Source organism: Carya illinoinensis, chromosome 14 (assembly GCF_018687715.1).
Source record: "Carya illinoinensis cultivar Pawnee chromosome 14, C.illinoinensisPawnee_v1, whole genome shotgun sequence".
In the NCBI taxonomy this organism is placed as follows: domain Eukaryota; kingdom Viridiplantae; phylum Streptophyta; class Magnoliopsida; order Fagales; family Juglandaceae; genus Carya; species Carya illinoinensis.
In genome coordinates, this window is record NC_056765.1 from 27,394,825 (window position 1) to 27,415,632 (window position 20,808).

Below are 20,808 nucleotides of genomic sequence, written 5' to 3' on the forward strand. Positions count from 1 at the left end.
TCTCTTTTGTAATCTTTCAATCATTTGTTACTTTTTTTTAGTTTTATAATATGTTATCAGTACGAGAAGAAGCAAATGATTGAAAGTTTGCAAAAGAGAAGAATGAAGATTGAAAGATTGTAATATACTTGGCTCTTCAAAAGCTCAATATCATTCATTACTCTTCAAGTCTTGTGTGTTACAAATGATCCTCAAGACCTTCTTTTATAGGCAACTTTCAATGTGGTTTGTTGTGTTAATCAATTTACATATACAACAAACCATTACATGCACAATAACTAAGTCACAAGCACAACAACTAAGTTATAAGTACAACAAATTCTCATATGCATAACAACCAATTCACATGTACAATAATATTTGTATATGATCATCAAAAGGGGAGTATTGTAAATATATTTGGTGGATGACCATGTTGTAAATATTATTTTGCATGTGAATCGATTGTTATGCATGTGAGAGTTTGTTATTCTTGTGGCTTAGTTGTTGTGCATACTCTCAACAACTAATTCACATGCACAATAATATTTGTGTATGATCATCTCAGGAGGAGTGTTGTAAATACATTTGGTGAATGATCATGTTGTAAATATTATTGTACATGTGAATTGATTGTTGTGCATGTGAGAGTTTGTTGTACTTGTAACTTAGTTGTTGTGTATGTGAATTGATCAGTACAACAAACCATCATAAAAGTTACCTATAAAAGGAGGTCTTGAGCATCATTTATAACGCACAAGAATTGAAGAGTAGTGAATGATATTGTGCTCTTAAAAAGTCAAATATATTGCAATCTCTTAATCTTCTTTATTATCTTTTATAATCTTTCAATCATTTGTTATTTCTCTTTAGTTTTATAACAAGATTCTAACAATAGTTTAATTTTATAATATTTTTTATTTAACTTTTTCTTTCTTATTTATCAAAATTTAAAAAATATTTAATTCAAACTATTTTACTATTATTCACAAATTATTATATTACTAGTTACAAAATACTTATATTATTTCATTCCCCAAGCATTCCAGGGTTGTTTGGATTCATAATTGATCTCAACTCATTTCATTTAATAATTACAAATTTTTCAAAATTTTAAATAAAATATAATAAACAATTCAATTTTTTAAAATTTTAAAATAAAAATAATATTAAAAAAATAATATTTTAATAATATTTTATTTAACTTTCATTTTGTTTTATCTTAACTCATTAGCTGCCTCATTTGGATTCAGAAGGTATCTAATCTTATCCTGTCTCATCATTACAATTTTTTTAAATTTTTATATAAAATATAATAAATAATTCAATTTTTTTAAATTTTAATTCAAAATTTTTAAATTTTTAAATAATAATAATATTAAAAATAGTATTCTAATAATATTTTATTTAACTTTTATTTTTTATCTAAAAATATCTTATCTCATTTTATTTCTAAATCTAAAAGGGTTATTGTTACATAAATGCTAGTTATACTGAGAGTTGGGTTCCGAATTTTTTTTTAAGTGATTAAAAAAATTGTATTTTAAGTAATGTAGTGATTATTTTTGAAAAAAATGAATATTTAAAAGAAATGAAAGAAAGAAAAAAAAAATCTTTTTATACTCCTCGGGTGCCGTCTCGTGTAGCACGGCTCTTGTTATCTGGCTCGCCTCCAACTCCAAAACACATTGTCAAACACGGACTTCGCTAAAAGCCAATCCATCTATCTTGGCTTCCCAGTTCAAATTTCGTCCAAATTTCCTCTCTTTTGGTTTTTGTTTTCCTTTTCCCTCCCATTTTGTCTTTAGGTCGGCAGCATTAGATACTTTAGCACGAAAAACATGCCTCAAGATATTTCCCCAACTTATAAGATTTCAAAGTCAAAAAAGAAATGAAAAAATTAGACCTTACAACTCTTATTATTTTCCGTATTTTGTATAACATTAAACATTTGATAAATTTTTAAAGGACAATTTCATGAGTTCATTTATCTTCCACTTGAGATCTTAAAATTTAGGAAAGTACTCACAATCATCCTAAAATTTTGTAGTGGTGATACATTCACTATTCACTGAGGCAGCACGAGCTTGGCTCGAGAAGAGCAATTTTTATTTTTTTATTTTTTGATAATCTTATTTTTTTTAAAATTGATAATATTATTAAAAAAATATTTCTTTAATTAGTAAGTTAAAAAAAAAAAAGATGATTCAGGATACTATCAGGACAATCTCTTGGTGGGTTTAGTATTTTCCCAAATGTGCAAATTAGGCAGGTTTGGAAGATACATCTTAACTCAAAATTTTTATCTTAATTCAAAATTTTCATTTTATCATTACAATTTTATCAAATTTTTACATAAAATATAATAAATAATTTAACTTTTTTAAATTTCAAAATAATAATAAAATTCTATTTAGTTACACGATGATATGTTTTGAATAATAATAAATAAAATATTATTTTAATATAATATTTTAGTATTAATTTTATATTGAAATTAAAAAAAATTAAACTATTTATTATATTTTATATAATAATTTAAAAAAATTATAATAATAAAATAAGATAAAATTTTTAATTTTAATTAACTAATCCAGACAAATGATATTTTAAATTTTTATTTTAATTTAAAATTCTCATCTTAATTATCAAATCTGTCCAAAAAAGCTGAGTAGCTGCTGGGTGAACTTGCATTTACATCCCTGTCTCCATCACTCTCCCAGCCCTTTCAAACTTGCACGCAATGCGCTCCGAGTGGAAAAGCAACCCGGCGACCCACCTTCTGTAGTGTGTAAAGGAGTATCGTCGGGAATGAAGTTGAAGTATTAGACACGATCATGGCAGTGCTACTCTCGGCCTCTGCTTCTGCTGTAACTCTTAAAACATTGTCACCACCATCGCTAACCAAGTCCAGCCTTCCCTTTATCTCCACCAATATCCCAAGCCTCTCTTCAAGAAAATCACCCACTACGAGTAGAGACAGAGCAAGTAGACGTCTTTCTCTTCCACGTGTAGCTGCTCCTCCAACCACACCAGCATCTGGGGAGAATCGACAAGAAGAAGAGGATGTGATAGAAGGGTATGGAGTTGAGGATGAGCACGGTGAGGAAAGCTCGGCCAATGCCAAGTTCGCTTGGAGGGATCACTGGTACCCGGTTTCTTTGATCGAAGATTTGGACCCTCTGCTCCCTACCCCGTTTCAGCTTCTGGGTCGAGATCTCGTGCTCTGGTTCGACAGGTCTGCTCGTGAATGGGTCGCTTTCGACGACAAATGTCCCCACCGCCTCGCGCCCTTATCTGTAAATTAATTTTCTTCATTTCTTCTTGATTTTTACACTCCAATTTCTGTGCAAATTGAAGTTATGCTCTGTTTAATTGCTATGAAAGGAAATTAAACTAATTGAACAAACTTTCACGTTATATTTGATTTTTTAAACAATAGGTAAGCAATTCGATGGATATGTTGCTAAATAATTAATTCGGTAGATAAATTGGTATAGGATATATGTTGGTATAGATAAAATTGCTACATGCTCTGTTTTCTCCCCTGTTTTTTCCTCTGTTTTTTTTGGTTTCTAGAGGGATTCATGCCCTATTGTGTCCCGAAATGATGTAATATATAAAATCAGATTTAAGGGTTTCTTTATATCTTGTAAATTATCCATGAAGAAGTGAGGAATTGGGTTCTTCATGTCTTTTCGCGATCCTGATGAGTTCATATGGTTTGTAGGAAGGGCGGATTGACGAAGCTGGCTACTTGCAGTGTTCATACCATGGTTGGTCATTTGATGGATGCGGATCTTGTGCAAGGATCCCTCAGGCTTCATCTGAAGGTCCTGAAGCTCCTGCTGTTAAGTCTTCAAGAGCATGTGTTACGAAGTTCCCAACGTTGCAGTCACAAGGCCTACTCTTCGTTTGGCCGGATGAGAATGGATGGGAAAGAGCACAAACCACCAAGCCTCCCAGGTGTTTAATTCAGTTCATAGCTGCAATCTGCTTCCAATTATTTTGATTTTATTTCATTAAGTAGAGGATGTGGATTCATGATGATATTAAAGTTGATGAATAAAAAATTCACTGCAAACTGAAAAAAAAAAAAAAAAAAAAAAAATTCACTGCAATGTCATGAATGTTTAAAAAAAATTGTTTTGTTATGTAGGCTGCCTGATGACTTTGATAAACCTGAGTTTTCATCGGTGACAATTCAGCGTGATCTGTTCTATGGCTATGATACCCTCATGGAGAATGTATCTGATCCTTCCCACATTGATTTTGCTCATCACAAGGTATATACTTGTGACAATATACAAACCGAATTTATGCAATTGTGGTGCTGCCCTATGTATAAAAATCAAATACATTAGTATGATAGTTTGGCCAATTGATAGTGGATGAATTTTGGTAACTCTTCAATTGTGATGCTGCCCTGTGTATGTGTTGTGTGCATTGTGAGTTCAGTTTTTAATTCAATAAGTAGATAATCAAACCTGATTCTCGTCATGGATATGTGCTTTTGATAACCCAACCACTATAGCATATATGGAACTAACGTTACAGCTTGCTTGTATTTGGAGGGGTGCTCATGGTTGACTTTCTCTTTTCTCTGATATTACTTGAGACAAGTGGTGTCAGGATGAAATAGGTTTTACTTCTGACTCTTTACAACACTCGGAGAGTAAGTAAAATCTGGTTCTGTAAAAGCAGAAATCAGTTGATATATTGTTGTCTTGCAGGTGCCTGTGGCAAGTCTAATGCTAAGACCTAAGTACTTGTAATTTTCATCAATATTTAAAAGTTGACTCTGCATATATTTTTGACTTTATTGGTTTATAAGATTGAGAAATACAAGCAACACCATATCTGTTCAACTGAAATATTATGGGAAAGTTGCTAAAGAGGCAACTTGCTAAATATGGAAGAATGGTAAATGTTTGCGCTTTTTATAATGGATGACTTTTTTTGGCATAATATTCATGCACCTAAGGGAACTTGAACCCTAGACATCACCTGCCACTCCATACTTAGGGTGCTTCAAAGTATAAATCTATTTACAGGTTACGGGAAGAAGAGATAGAGCCAAACCTCTGCCTTTTAAGTTAGAGTCTAGTGGTCACTGGGGCTTTGCAGGAGCCAATGATGGTAACCCAAAGATCACTGCCGAGTTTGTTGCACCTTGTTATTATATGAATAAGTAAGTTTACCACTCTTGCATAAGCTGTTAAAGCTGCATATTCTTGCATTTACCTTTGATAATGTGGTATTTGTATGATACTAATAAAATCTCACGACTTTGATTCTTGTATGTGGTTGCTTAGAAATTTGAGTCCTACTCATACATGCATTGATGTTTAACAGAATAGAAATAGATGCAAAGCTTCCGATAGTTGGCGATAAAAAATGGATAATATGGATTTGTTCCTTCAATGTGCCAATGGCACCTGGGAAGACTCGATCTATTGTTTGCAGTGCCAGAAACTTCTTCCAGTTCACAGTACCAGGGCCTGCCTGGTGGCAGGTAAGAACTCTAGGACCATTTTTCTTCTGTATTTAGCTTAAAGTGGCACCAATTAGTTGGGCATTCCGATCAGTTAGCTCTTTTAGTTAAATTCTTTCATTGATCATTTTTATTAGCTTGCTATTTTCTTATGCAAATTATTGTAATTGCTTCACTTAGATAAGCAAACATGTTCAGTTTGCCCTCTTGTGAAAAGAATAAATCTCATCTTGATGTTGCATCACAGTGGCTCCTTGTGCTATAATTCCATTGGTGTTATAGCTGAGTAATGATAAATTTTGCATCAAAATGCGTTTCAATAATATCTGATTTTTATTTCCATTTTAACCAGTGATCGTACCCTTTTAACTTAGTTCCTATTATGTATGCAATGGTGTTAGGTGGTTCCTAGATGGCATGAGCATTGGACTTCAAATAAGGTGTATGATGGAGACATGATTGTTCTCCAAGGTCAAGAGAAGATATTTCTTTCAAAGACAAAGGAAGGTTCTGCTGATGTTAATAAGCAGTATACGTCAATAACATTTACACCCACCCAAGCTGATCGCCTTGTCTTGGCATTTCGAAATTGGTTGAGACGACATGGGAACAGCCAACCTGAGTGGTTTGGCATGAGCAACCAACAACCTTTGCCATCAACAGTTTTATCAAAACGTCAGGTGTGGAAACTTACTGCCACTCACATTTTTAGAGCAGGTCTATATTGAGTTTGTTGAATTTTGTTCCTTGATTTTTTTGATAATACAGTATAGACATGCTATTTAGTTTCTAAGATGAGAGCAATAAAAATATTGCAATTTTATAACCAGATGGGGGAAGGCTCTTTTCTTTAAGACCCTGAACCCTTCTTTTATTTAGTTAATTTTCAATTTTTTTAGATGCTAGGACATATACAAACATGCCTATATACAAAGGTATATCATGTTTTAAAATGACACCATAATCTCAACAATTAAGAGATGTCAGCACAGCGTACAAGGTACGTTAGTATTGCTACTGATTTGTTCTAGTTCTGTTTCCATTGGGTTTTGCAGATGTTGGACAGATTTGAGCAGCACACTCTAAAATGTTCATCATGTAAAGGAGCTTATACAACATTCCAGGCATTGCAAAAGTTTCTAATTGGTGCAGCAGTTATTTGCTGTTCAACGGCTGGGATTCCATCAGATATGCAATTACGGATTTTCTTGGCCGGGCTTGCACTTCTTAGTTCTGGCTCGGCTTATGCTTTGCATGAATTGCAAAAGAACTTTGTATTTGTTGATTACGTGCATTCTGAAATCGATTAGAAAGAGAGAAAATACTTGTACAGATAACTTGTCATTCAAGTCTTTGTATGAAGATTGAGAATTATAAAGAATATATGCCAAAATTGTACAGATAACTTGTCATTCAAGTCTTTGTATACACTCTGAAAATGAGCCACCATTATGTTTTGAGATTGGTAAATTTGTGGGAATTATCCTCTCAAATAGTGTTTTTTTTTAAAAAAAGAATATACACAGCCTACAAATTCAAGCCATCCTTATTCCTAGCTGTCACACACAGTGGAAAGGGAGAGATCTCTACCCTTGTTATTGATAGTGGACACAACCATGATCATATACGAGAGATCCATCCCCTCAATCATGGTTGTATTCATTACAACCTCATCGCTTGCATTGTCTACTGCTTGTGATTGGAGGGGTGGGGGGAGATGAGATTTCCCTTTCCTACCTCAAGCTTTTGTCTCAGCATGAAGTGGGAGATCCCCCCATCGCTATTTTTAGGAAAAAGATAAAATGTTCACCCCATCGCGTGTTGATGGGCACATACAGCGTGACGAGAGAGATCTTTGCCTCTTTGCCCTTATCATTTGAGATGGACACAACTATACTAATAAAGAGGAAAGATATATTCTTCCAACTGTGTTCACATCGATCACATTGCTTGCACTGATCATGTGTTGGATATGGAGAATCCACCTCCAATATTCACACTTTTTATCATCTCAATACCAATAGATACACGAGTCAAGAGTGAATTTGGAATAGAAAACATAACTACATATTTATAATGTCCGAATCCCCATTTTGCCCACGTATAAATAACAAAATTACATTAATTGGGTTTCTACGAATGTATTAATCTTAACCACTGTAACGCATATAATCGGACTAAAATCATATATTTTTAGAAACATATCAGTAGTCCAATTGTCACTTTATTAGTCACTCTCAATAAACATTACAAACATCACACAAACTTTATTTTAACAATACATGATTTATGGCCGATATAGGTTTAAAATTTTTATGTTCAATCACTTTTATGTATTTTTTATACATTTTATTAATGTGATGGGTTTTGTCACTTTTTTAAATATATAATAATTATTTTAATTATCATATCAGTAGAGTGTATAAAAAATACGAAAAAAATGACTAATAATTAATATTTTGCCTTAAATCAACCTTAAATTAAGGAGAGTGAGACCCAATATCTCCCGGAAGAGCGGGGGAGATCCGTAGGTTGTTGGTTGTCTAAGATATTCCGGCAAAAGAATAATAAAAAGAAATTAATGCGTTAAATTAATAAAAACTCTCGTGGAAAGCATAGGTAATAAAGATTAGAATTCTCAAGTTCTTAACTCAGATTAGCTTCAATCATAACTTGGGACAACCTTAATTACCTTAATGATTATCTTTTTTGCCATTTCGATTCGGATTTCTGGGCGAGGAACTTGATATGTGAAGAGAGGGAGAATCCAGAGTGAGAAGTTAAAGGAGCAATCCAAGTACAGAAAGTATAAAACGCAAACAAAATATCCGTAACATATTAAGCTTTAAAACGAAAAGTGGCTGCCTATCTGACTCTCCTGATATCCACTTTTTTTGCGGCTTCCTTTCTCTATTTAAGCGGGTTTCTTCCAACATTTTGTACTTTTCCTTGATCTTCAAATCCACCGTTCCTCTGCGCATCAAAAAGATTGTCACTTTCTATTACCCGGCTCTCAAACACTCTCGCTCTCGGCTCTATGCTCAGATCGAACAATTGCTTCTTCACTGACTACGGTTAGGGTCGGGGGGATTTTTACGTGTACATCTCTTTCTCGTTCCCTCTATCTTTCATCCACCTTCTTGCTTCTCATTCTTCACTGGGCTTTTTCTTTTTCTTTTTTTCTTAAACTTCCTAAGCTGGGTCTGGGAACCTCTCTGTTCTTTCTTTTCTGATTAATATTATTTTTCTGACTAGAGGATCAGAGTTGAACTGAATGTCGGTTTTCACGTTCGTTCTTGATTTATCGGCTTCTTGTTTATTTTTCTATACGTTTGAACAAAGCCTGCATTTGAAAAATTCTATGTCAATATTGGTGAATTCCGGTATTTGAAACGAGCTCCTATGGACTATCTTGGCGTTTCCTATCGTCTTTATTTTTTTTTAACTTTCTAAAATAATTTCCGCTTCAAATTTATCTTGCTGTTTTGGATTGAGTGAGTTTTCTAGGGTTCTGGGGTTTTGAAAATTATCAGTGGCTGATGCCAATCATTTGAGCTCTGCAACTCCTGCAGTCTTCAATATTTCAGGTAAAGTGAAAAGGTCATTTCTTGCCAATTCTGTTCATTATCATTTTCATCATCAGCTTTTGTAGCTTAATAACGATGGGGCTTAGATAGGGCCTTTCCTTATTTTTAGTAAGATAGGTTGTTTATTACTAGCATGAATATGGTAATTATTGTTGTTGCAGTTGTGGTATTTAGTGAAATTCTATTCTTGTCTGTATTTATGAATCTTATTCTCTGTATTTGGCAAAACAATTTTCCTCCAATAAGACCCGAGAACACAAAATTTTCAATGATCCTAGAGCTACTAATTAACTTAGATCCAGTTGTATGTCCTGCTTCTGTCCAGTTCTGGTGCTAATTGGACATCTGGATGTGCACACTTTTCGGCATCTGCCTTTCTCCAGTTCACACAGGAACTGGACTGAAGCCAGACCCTTCAGCATGAATTGAAAACCAAAATAATTCCATTTCCTTGTATGTTTCTCTTTCATAAAGGAGCCGAATGAAACCGAAATGCATGTTCTGTTTTAAATTAGAGATGTTGAAAATGATGAATCAATGTCAAATATATCTCCTAGCCTTCCAACGTAACGATGTGGGCTTGATACCCCATACTCGCTTATGTCTATAAATGGCTGGGTAAATGGCTGTGGAGATACCAATTGGAGAGGAATTCGTTGTGGAAGGAAGTTATTGACTATAGACATGGTAGTGGCTGGGGGGGTTGGTGCTCTAAATTAGTGAGAGGGGGGTATGGTGTGGGCTTGTGGAAATTTATTAGGAGGGGCTGGTTGTGTTTTGTAAATCATATCCGTTTTGTAGTTGGAGAGGGAACCAGAATCAGGTTTTGGCATGATGTTTGGTGCGGTGAGAATGCTCTTGTAAGTGCTTTTTCCAGCTCTTTACGGAATTGCTACTAACAAGGAGGCTTCTGTGGCGGATCTTCACGCACTTTCTCATGTTCATCACCAATGGAATGTCCTTTTTAATAGGGCTAATCATGATTGGGAATTGCAAACAGTTTCAGATTTTTTCAGGTTGTTATACTCCTTTGGGAGGCTAACGGCACAAGGGGATAGGATACAATGGAGGTCCAGTGGCAGCAAGAAGTTCTCCGTGAAGGCATACTACAAATTATTGGCATCTCAAGGTATTGAAACTTTCCCGTGGAAGAGTATTTGGAGGTCTCGTGTGCCTTCCAAAGTGGCCTTCTTTGTATGGATTGCGGCGCTTGGGAACATGTTGACCACGGATAACTTGACAAGGAGGGGGCTCATAGTGATGGATTGGTGCTATTTATGCAAAAATCATGGAGAGTCAGTGGATCACTTATTATTGCACTGTGAGGTGACAAGAACGTTGTGGAATGATATTTTTAGAAGAACTGATGTTGCTTGGGTAATGCCTCTGAGGGTGGTTGATTTACTCGCTTGTTGGAAGGATATCCACGGCTGTTCTCATGTGATGGCAGCATGGAAGATGATACCGTTGTGTATTATGTGGTGCATATGGTTGGAAAGGAAGGCGCGGTGTTTTGATGATAGGGAGCGTACTCTGGTGGAACTTCAGATTTTTTTCTTGCAAACTTTAATACTCTGGTTTTCAGCCATTGTGCTTAATGGGACTAATGTTCATGACTTTGCCAATCTTCATTCACTTCAATAAAATTTACTTCTTACTTATCAAAAAAACAAAATTAATTGCTTCTATATTAGAGTTAATATTTATTGTTTTATTTATTAATCATATTATTCATTATTATTCTATATTATTGTATTCTGAATTATAGGGAATATGCAGTGAATAATTTTTAGCTTTCTGATAATACATGTATTTTTGTTGAAATTATTCAAGCGCCTTTGAGTTCATTTAACCTACTTTCAGTACGATAATTTTGTTCAAGATAGGTTTCATGGTCCATAACATTCCACAGCTTTGTGTTTCTTTGCCTTCAATATATATGCTTTTTGTAATCCTCCACCCCCTCCTCTCTCAACTGGATCAGTGCACTAGACCATCTGGGTTTTGGAAATGGGGTGAATTAAAGACTTTGAGGTGACTCTAATGAGTTTTGCAAGTTATCTAATCTTGTATTCAATTGGGTAAAAGTTCAATTCTTCTAAGTTTTTTCCTGCTTTGAATTTAACAAATTTAGTGCTTTGTTTCTATTTTATTGGTGCTGGATGTCCGTGAATGAAGTCTCGACCAATCTTGAGGGCGCACAAGCATTTGGTAAAGAGTTTCCCACAAGTGCACCTTGGGTAATTCAAGGGTAAATTCTTCTGGTCCGATGGCCCCTAAAAGTTATTTGCACAAGCGAGTTTGAACCTTAAGACCCGGAAGGAGCATACCACCAAGACCAAGGCCCTTACCACTCGAGCCTACCATGAGTTTTAGGTTTTGTCCTCTGTTAGGTTGCGGCAAAAGGAAAAAAATAGCATAATAAAAGCTTTGGCTCTTAAAGTTTTTTGCACTTTGGGACATGTGAGAAACCAAAAGTCTCTCGGTTTCTTACATAGAGTTATAAAATCCCTTCTACCTTCCTCTAAAAGATTGCTGATAAAAATGCATGAAAACTTGCTGCCGTCTTTTGCCAATAAGTCATATTCTAGTGTAAAATGTATTAAAAGGCCTTATAGTTTGGAAATTTCCTGCTCAAAAGTGTTGGAGGTACGGTTTAACTTGAATTTCATCAAAGCATTCTTTGTGGATAGCATTAGTTTCTCAGGCTTCATTCAGGTCTGAATGATGCAGTGTAAAATGAATTTCAAGGATATCTGATCTGTTTCTTGAAATACAATTGTTTTATTTCTGAATTGAGGGCAAGTTTTTCCTTGGTTGGTACTCATGGAACTGACAGTTTGTGGTGGGTACCTGCTAGAAAAGGTACCTTTTCTGTTCATTCCTTCTATAAGTCCTTCACATATCTGTAGAACAATCACTTTCCTTGGAGAAGGATTTGGAGAAATAAGGTGCCTCCCAAGGTGGTATTTTTTGCTTGGATAGCTTCTTTGGACAAAATTTTGACTATGGATAATTTACAGAAACGCCGGGTGATTCTTGTTGACTGGTGCTGTGTGCAGAAAGAGTAGCAAGACTGTGGATCATCTTATGCCACATTGTGAGGTTGCTAAAGCGTTATGGGATGCTGTCCTCAGATGGTTAGAGATAGAAGCGGTACTGTGGTTGAGCTTCTGGCCAGCTGGACGAACCTAGGTGGTATTCCACAAATCACAGCTATGTGGAAGATGGTTCCTATTTGTATTCTATGGTTCCTATGGAATGAATGAAATGATCGGACTTTTGAAGATAAGGAGCACTCATTGGAGGAGATTAGATTATTCTTTGTTAAAACTTTATTCCTATGGGCTAAAGCTGTAGATTTCAATGGCCTAGACTTTCATGATTTTCTTGTTTCCATTGTTCCTCCTAACAATATGTTATCTCTTGTATACCCCTTGTGTACTTGGGCTATGCCTATTCTTATTAATATAATCTTTTACTTGTAAAAAAAGTTTTTCCTTGGTCTATTGTCTTCTTTTTCCTTCTATTTTCATTTCGTGTTTATTCTCTCTTTCTGATATAAACAAAGCTGCTGCAGCTAATATTTCCCATTGATTAATCTGTATGTTTTGCTTCCACATGTTCTGATATGCCAACTCACTTGCTGCATCTTTATTTGTTGGGATGTTAATTTTCATGATCTTTTAGGAATATCTGAGGAGAGATGATGGGCACAGTGAACAAGAGTGAGAGCTCAAAAAAGTCAAAGGGTAGGCGAGATTTGGAATCAGTTGAAGAAGCTAAAGCTGAAGGAGATTTGGAAGGAGTTCCATTGAAGAAAGGCCCTTGGACATCAGCGGAAGATGCAATTTTGGTGGAATATGTTGAAAAGTATGGAGAGGGGAACTGGAATGCTGTACAGAAGCACTCAGGACTTTCCCGGTGTGGGAAAAGCTGCCGTCTACGATGGGCGAATCACCTAAGACCAGATTTGAAGAAGGGTGCATTCACTCCTGAGGAAGAGCGCCGTATCATTGAAATGCATGCTAAGATGGGAAACAAATGGGCTCGAATGGCTGGAGAGGTTAGTGAAAATTTTCGACTTTCAGTCGTAGTTTCCTAATAAGTATATTCTGATATATATATATATATATATATTTTATGAGTATATTCTGATATGTCTAGTTACTTTTAGATGTGAATGGTATTTTCATTTATAAGGTACATCTCATGCCCATGTTTAATGGGCAGACAGTGGACTCTGTGTCTGCACACTCAAATGCACCCACATATTTAGATAAATATTGATGCAGGCCAGTTTGCGTTACTCTTTGGAAAATTTTTAACCATGAAAGCCAGTGATATCGATCATGCCCAAGATAGTGAAAATTAATAACTAAAGTCTTGTTGTTGTTTCAAGTCCAGCTGAATATTTCTGAGATTAGTCAAACAAGAAGAAATTATGCGACTTCATGGGGAGTGGCAGACGGAGCTCTGTAATGGACGCAAGCCTTAGAGTTGGAGGCTTGGAGCCCATTTACAAATCATAGGGGAGTTTGAACTGGTCAATTTGGCTGAATGAGTTTGAGTTATTATATTAGGAGTTATCATGGTTTTGAAGATGTCTTATTAGTTGTTTTTTTAATTTTTAATTTTGATTGGTCAAAGAATTTTAAATCCATTTAGAGTCTCTACGTACAGTTGTTTCTCTTTAGTTTTTTTGTTGGATTGCTTTTGAGTATTTGGTAGCTCTAAACGTTGGAGTCATTTGGTAAAATCCACAAGGTTTCAGAGTTTTCTTATAATGTGGATTTAGTGCTTAAATCGATTTTAAAATTTTTTATTTATGATTATATATAAGGACAATGTCAAGCATATGTAAGGGAGTTGTTGATTATTATTATTATTTGAAATTGAATTATGGAAATAGCCTATGAGAGTTTTTTCAATGTTCATGTGATCCCAGATGATTGGTGTGCTGAAATGGCCGCTGATGTGAACATGGTGCCGTATAACTGTCTGTGCTTCTTAGTCTCATAACCCCAAGTTTCCTTTTGACACCAACAGAATTGTTCAATACTATAGTTCTGGAACATGGCAATCTTTTTGGGTTAAATACCAAATAGCTCCTATGGTTTGTCCTTTAGACAAATTACTCCATGATTTTTACTTTTGAACTTTTCCACTCCCTATATTCTCAACTTCGGTCGTTTTGATCATTCTGTTACAGATCTGTCAGATCCGCTAACAGAGCTCCTGTCACGTGGCTTACAGATTGGGAGGGGAGGTCCCCTCTCGATCAAAGGGCCTTTCTCACTGCCACCCCAAATCCACCCGGTGACAAAATTGATTTGGGAGGGAACCTCTTGTCCCGTCCTATAATATTTTAATTTAGATTTTTATTTGTTTTTTTCTTTATTTTTAAATATTTTTTATTGTGACATGTGGATGTACACACAGCTAAAATGATGTGTGTTGCATTGTAATTGGCGATGATGTGGCTTATGAGCCATGTGGCAAGGGCTCTGCTAATGGGTCTGACGGGTTTGTAATGGAAGGATCCAAACGACCGAAGTTGAGAATATAGGGACGAAAAAGTTCAAAATTAGAAGTCAGTGATTAATTTGTCTAAAGGTCAAAACACAAGAATTGATTAGTAGCGGCGATCCTGTTGGCTTCCATAGATTTGGGTTGGGTCTCTTTTTTCCAAGATTTGTTAGGAGCGGCGATCCTGTTGGCTTTCACAGAACTTTTTGACGGACATCGGCAACCTCTTTGCTGGCCTCTGACGTCGGCCTACCTTCGGCAACTGGTTTCTTTTGAGTTGGGCATTTTTCCAGATTTTCTCGACAGAATGAAGCCCCGTATAGCTTGAAAAGCCTCTACTTTTGAAGTTGTATCAGTATGGGTCAAATGGTGCGTTTTTGGGTGGAATCGAAGGCTTTTGAGTTTTTGCCAAAAACTTGGAGGTCTTCTTTAAAAATAGTGGAGAGGGGCAGAAGGTTTTGGAGATCGGTAGTAATGGGTCGGAATGGTATAGATTGGTTGATTGCTACGGTGGGAGAAGCATTAATGGCGAGGAGAAATACAGATTATACAAAACACTTGCATGAAGGTAACAAAGAATTTATGACCCAACGATGCTCCAACAAGCATGGTTGGTATCTAACTATCATCGAATATGGTGGAGGAGGCCGGCGAAGCAGTGTTGTAATTCCTGAAGGGCATGAAGGACAAGGTTGGGATAAGTTTGCACCGGAATTATGCAGAGCTGCCGATTTGCCTTGTGATGAGGGGTCAAGAAAGGAAAAGAAGATCGAGAACACCAGACCAAGCACATCCAAGGTGGCGAAGCGATCGTATGCGGTAGCTCTGAAGATGGGTCATGCTTTTGTGGCTCAGAGTAAGGGGAATGGTGAAAGTGGTCTGCAAATCATGCAAGCTCAGAACCAGCTTGAAGCGATGCAAAATTCTCTAAAGGATATATGGAAACCCAACTTGCCGAGTTGAAGACAGCGATAGCTTTCTTGTCAACAAAAATAGACACGGTTTCAGCTGGAGGCAATAGGGCTGTTAAGACTAAGATAGGCCTGATTCCTTTAAATTCAGATAAAGGAAAACGGAAAATCGGATTCGGTCCTGTCCCTATAATCAGTTCTAGGAGAGCGTGGCAAGTCAAAAGGAAATCTAGGTTATTTGAAGTGGGGTCTTCGTCGAATGTTGGTGTAGAGAATGCAGTAATGGAATTTCATTTGCCTCAAGTAACACAGGATAAACCGTTAGGCGGGGTTACACCCTTGTCCGAAAATGGTAAAGGAGATGTAGGTTCTGCTAAAGTTGCTCGTTTAGGGTCGCCTGAGGTGAAGGGACTTGCTGTCACCCCAGAAGCTCTAATGGGGTTGGAAAGAAACGATGGAGTTGATGAGGAGGTATGGGACTTGTCATTAGTGCCTTGCGTGGAAGAAAGTCCAGAATTGGGAATGCAATTGGTTAATGTGTCTGAGGATAATGTTGCTCCCCTGGTCTCTTTTCCTTCGATAGCGGATTGGATTTTGCCTTTCGTGGGGATTTCACATGGAGGATGCGAAGACTAGTTCAATGAACTAATCACCGCAATCAAGGCAAGCCACACGCTTGAAACCAAAAGTTTCAAGAAAAACAGGGAGTTACAGCGTCTTTCTTGGGCAATTAACTATGACACTAAGGGAGGTAGCTCAGTTAGAGGGAAGTCTAAAGGGAGGGCAATGTGAAGACGGGAAACACAAGAGGTTGGGGTTTGGCTTGGGTATTAATTATATGGGAAACAAGGGGTTCAGGTTCAGTGTAATTTTTGGGTAGTTTTGGGATTAGTGTATTGTGGGTTGTTTTTGGGTCATTTAGGGCGCTTTATTATGGACTAGGTGTTTTCTTGTATACGGTCAGTGTACTTGATTACTCCTTTTGATATATAAAATATTTTTACTTAAAAAAAAAAATTAGTCCTGTTTTTCCTAACTTAATTGGTTCTCAGTTGATTGCTTTTTTTACTTTTGTCTTGACTGGGTATGTGTGCAATATTAGCATGATGTACAATAGCTAGAGTTTTGGTACTTTGCTACTAAACAACATTGACAGTCCCAATTAAGAAGATACTTCTGTTGTTGTGCCTTGTTTTTCCTGGTTCTTACTTTGTAATGCGCTGGTTCGATGGCCAACTTTTGCCACATTTGTTCTGATTAACACTTCGTATTGAGCAGCCATTAAATTTCCATCTGAAGGGTTTGGCTCTTGAGAAAATGGGATAAATGTCAAAAACCGTAGTAACATCTTAAGTTCTCGAGCCCACTCTTCAAAATTAGGCTGGCTATATTGCTTAATTATCTCTTGTTTGACTGACAGAAGAACAAAATTTCTCTTCAGGCAGATGTTTGATGCTGATGTCAGGAGTACAAACGGATACACTTGAGTTTTCAGCATATATACCCTCATTTTTGGATACCTGCTCTACTTAAAAAAAAAAAAAAAAAAATTGGATTCTTACTCCCTTTTTTTGAAAATAGAAGCATTCCAAGTTGAATCTATATAGTCTGAAATTGGGAAGAAACATTCTAATTACTGCAAATGCATTATATTGGTTGGTGAAATGGCTATAACCATTCATGTAAGATGTTTATAGTATTGGCTTGCTTTCAATCCTTTATGTTCCTAAACCCTATATCATACAGATATGCAACAATTGGTTATTTCAAACCAACTGAGCTTATTATGAATTTTTTGGATTTGTCATGTGAACAGCTTCATTATACCTATAAATTATGGAGTCATGCTAGGCTGCCGCCCAGTAATGACCACTGGGTGTGCCGCCTAGCACAAACTTCTCTTTAATTTTTTCGTTCTTTTCTTTTTTTCATTTTTTGAACATATTGAAATATTTAAAAAAAAAAATTACCTGTACACTAAAAATCACTTCCTTAATCATTAAGTTCAAAAAAAAAATTTTAAAAAAATATAAAAACATGAGCGGTCAAAATAAGGGGGCAAATCCCTGCAGCATAGTAGCATTTTCCTAAACTATGTTCCTTTTGAGGCAAGTAATCTGCCAGTTTCTTACTTAAGTTCACACTACGAATCTTTGGTATTGAGGGAAGCTAGTTCGAAAAGGTTTTCAAGAAAAGTTGGGATAACATTTGTTTTCTCACATAAGAAAATTGGTACCTTGTTAAGATTAGATTTGTTTATGAGGCAGACCTTAAAAACCTCTTTATGTGAAGAGGATGAGTCACAGAACCAGTGGGATGGGGCTGTATGTCTAAAATTAGGGGTTATTGGATTGTCTGTGATCAGAAAAGAGGGGGAAAGTTGGGGTGGGGTGAGGAAAACGGGATGAAGAAGTCTAGATTGGGGCTTCTGGAATTCAGTCCTTTGAGTTGGATGTGACAACAAAGTCCCTGGAAACCCAACTTGATAATATGTACTAAATTAATACTCCTGGATTAACAGTTAAGAACCTATCAGCTAAAATAAAAGCTCCAACAGTCAAACAAGCTAGATAAATCCTAGGTGGGGCCTGCAGCACCATTGCCGGCCTAAGTTAAAATATGTGCTTTAGAATTCAGATTCCCATCTCTATTGTAAACCTTCCTCAACCGTTTATATGTCCCCATCAGTTGGATGTTGATACCACATATATTTCTGATTGTGGCTAGTTGAGTGATATATGAAAGATCCCATTTTTGTTAATTGTAGATTATTCATCCATTTACACTGGTTCCATCATTTTCCGACTTTCTTTTCTCTCACTATAAACAGAGACTAAGTTTGAAATATTCATGGTTGTATTGCAAATCACGCATTTCTAATCCCTTACAGCTGAAGACAGCTGTATGGTGAGCTCGGTGTTGACTATGTTTTGCCTTTTACCAGTCTTGTAATGCTACATTACTTTACCAATATGTTTATTTGCATGTTTATTTGTTTATTCATTTTTGTCTTGTATGCTCATGTGTTCAGATATAGACTGACCTATCAACCTTTTGACATTCTTCCTTCTCTCCCTGTAGCAGCTGCCTGGTCGTACGGATAATGAGATAAAGAACTACTGGAATACAAGAATTAAGAGACTACAACGATCCGGTACACCAATTTATCCACCTGACGTGTGTTCTGTGGTAATGAGTGGTAGTGAAGACAATAATCACAATGGGATGTTGACCACCGGGGACGCACAGCATCATGATCACTTGCAGGGAGATAATTTTGAGATTCCAGTTGTAGAACTCAGTAATTTATTCGATCATGGGTATCTCTCCTACACCCCAAAGCTTCTTGATATACATGCGAGCAGCATGCTCCAACAAGGTGTTAGTTCATCCGATAATTATGACTTGCTGTTCCAAACAAGGCATCCCCCCAGATGCCTTCAAGAGTCAGAGGCGCTGTTACCTGGTCTGGATGGCAGTGTCAGCAGTGCTATCCCAGTCTTCAATCACTGTGTGGATTATACTTGTGATCGGAAGGCTGCCAAATCCTTTAACTTGCCGCTTTCATTTGATCCAGATCTTGACACCAGTAACCAGTTACCATTAGGTGTTCCTTCTGGCAGCCATGCCCTTTTAAATGGCAATTCTTCTTCTTCCGAGCCCATATCCGTGGCTATGAAGTTGGAGCTCCCTTCACTCCAATATTCAGAAACTCGACTGGGTAGCTGGGGCAAGCCTGCTTCCCCACTTCCTTTACTCGAGTCTGTTGATACTTTGATCCAGTCTCCTCCGACAGAGCAGACCCATTCAGGTTTTCTCTCACCAAGGAGCAATGGTCTGTTGGAAGCAATAGTCTATCAGTCACGTACTCTGAAAGAATCGAGGAAGAATCCACCCCAAAAAAGTTTGGATACTTCTGTTATGCCAGGAGATGTGGTGAAAGGTTTGTCCACCAATCCATGTGAGACATATGGTGACCCAAATTCACCTTTGGGCCATTCTACTGCATCAGTATGCAGCGAGTATACTCCTGTCGGTGGAAGCTCAAGGGATGAATGCCAATCAATTGAAACCATGCTGCGTGAGAATGTTGAAAACTGTTTATTCACTCTGTAAGATGAAATATGTAGTTATGTTGATAAAGTTTGCCATTCATTCTAATGCAGGTAGTGATGCTATGTCTGAAACGTTCAATCAGGATCCAAGTCATTACGTCGTAAAGAAAGACAATTCAAATCAGAGAAACTTTATAAGGCCTGATGTTTTACTTGACCTGGGTTGGTTTGGGAATAGTAATCAGCATCGTTAAAGATCAGTTCATGCAGATGCTGTATTATGCACTTTTTAGTGAAGAATTCAGCAATGGCTACTCCCAGATAAGGCACTGTGACTATTACGTTCTTAACACGACTTGGATCTTGTGCATGCATGAGATAAAAATCTAATGAAGATCGTTGAAATCGTCAGGGATCTTCTGTAGCCTGCTTGTTATAATTTGTGCTTTGGTGCTGATCTTGGAAGATTTAGTTTCAGGGGCAGAAGAATATTTCCACCAAAGAGGAGTGCGAAATTATTTTATCCTAGGCGTATTGATCAGAATTAATGGTGTTGATCTTCAATGGTTATTATTGTCTCGTTGTTTACTTGTGATCATTTGCTTTTATTTGTAAGAGATACTGTGGAGAAGAAATTCAATCACATTATGAAATATGGGTAATGGTCAAATTTGATGGCTTTATCCTTCTTGTTTGGTCCTTTGAAATGACTATCTGCTAAACAGGTTTTGCCAATTAATCTCCATTCTTGCTTGCTTCTTCTAATTTTAATTTTTTTAAATTAATTAATTAATTTTATGGTGAAACACTGGAGACTGTGCAAACGCAATATCTTTTATCCTGCTATTAAAACCTCTTCTTGCTTGCGTTTCCAACATTGAAACACTGGTTTGCCGTTAGTTCATTGTCAGACATGTCGCTCCGGCTCGCAATCTAGAGAACAAAAGATGGATGATTTCGTATGGCTTTTGATACCTTAACAAAGGATGCGATTCCTGGTGTGGAGCCCAATTAATGGAAAAATTACGGCTTCCCTCCAGGGCAAGGGTATAACTGTTGAATACTGGATGAAGGAAATTGCACAGGAGTTGATGCATTTTTCCAGCATGACTGAAGCCTTACAATACAGTTGAATGGCCCATGATGATAGCTTGACCGTTGATATGGTAGACATATAGACTTACGTTATTCGGCATAAAAGCTTATGTTTGCGAGCCATTTTGGGAGAAATCAACTATGATTAGTGATTTTAT

General features: G+C 36.6%; 2 protein-coding genes across 5 annotated transcripts; both read left to right on the top strand.

The window, feature by feature from the left end:
- The first annotated feature begins 2,655 nt into the window (after positions 1 to 2,655).
- Positions 2,656 to 6,943, top strand: LOC122295085 (pheophorbide a oxygenase, chloroplastic-like). Its single transcript, XM_043104118.1, has 7 exons — positions 2,656 to 3,278; positions 3,710 to 3,945; positions 4,139 to 4,265; positions 5,034 to 5,170; positions 5,335 to 5,494; positions 5,875 to 6,153; positions 6,529 to 6,943. Exons 1-7 carry the CDS (start codon positions 2,817 to 2,819, stop codon positions 6,781 to 6,783), a joined length of 1,656 nt encoding a protein of 551 aa, XP_042960052.1. The 5' UTR covers positions 2,656 to 2,816; the 3' UTR covers positions 6,784 to 6,943.
- A 1,271-nt stretch (positions 6,944 to 8,214) lies between these two features.
- Positions 8,215 to 20,262, top strand: LOC122294448 (transcription factor GAMYB-like). 4 transcript variants are annotated; one of them, XM_043103181.1, is made up of 4 exons: positions 8,215 to 9,060; positions 12,751 to 13,126; positions 18,582 to 19,589; positions 19,667 to 20,262. In XM_043103181.1, exons 2-4 carry the CDS (start codon positions 12,767 to 12,769, stop codon positions 19,718 to 19,720), a joined length of 1,422 nt encoding a protein of 473 aa, XP_042959115.1. In that variant the 5' UTR covers positions 8,215 to 9,060; positions 12,751 to 12,766; the 3' UTR covers positions 19,721 to 20,262. The 4 variants fall into 4 exon arrangements, with proteins under 4 accessions (XP_042959115.1, XP_042959117.1, XP_042959113.1 ...); XM_043103183.1 differs by having other exon boundaries at positions 8,216 to 9,060; positions 18,582 to 19,443; XM_043103179.1 differs by having other exon boundaries at positions 8,218 to 9,060; positions 18,582 to 19,581.
- Positions 20,263 to 20,808: the final 546 nt, after the last annotated feature.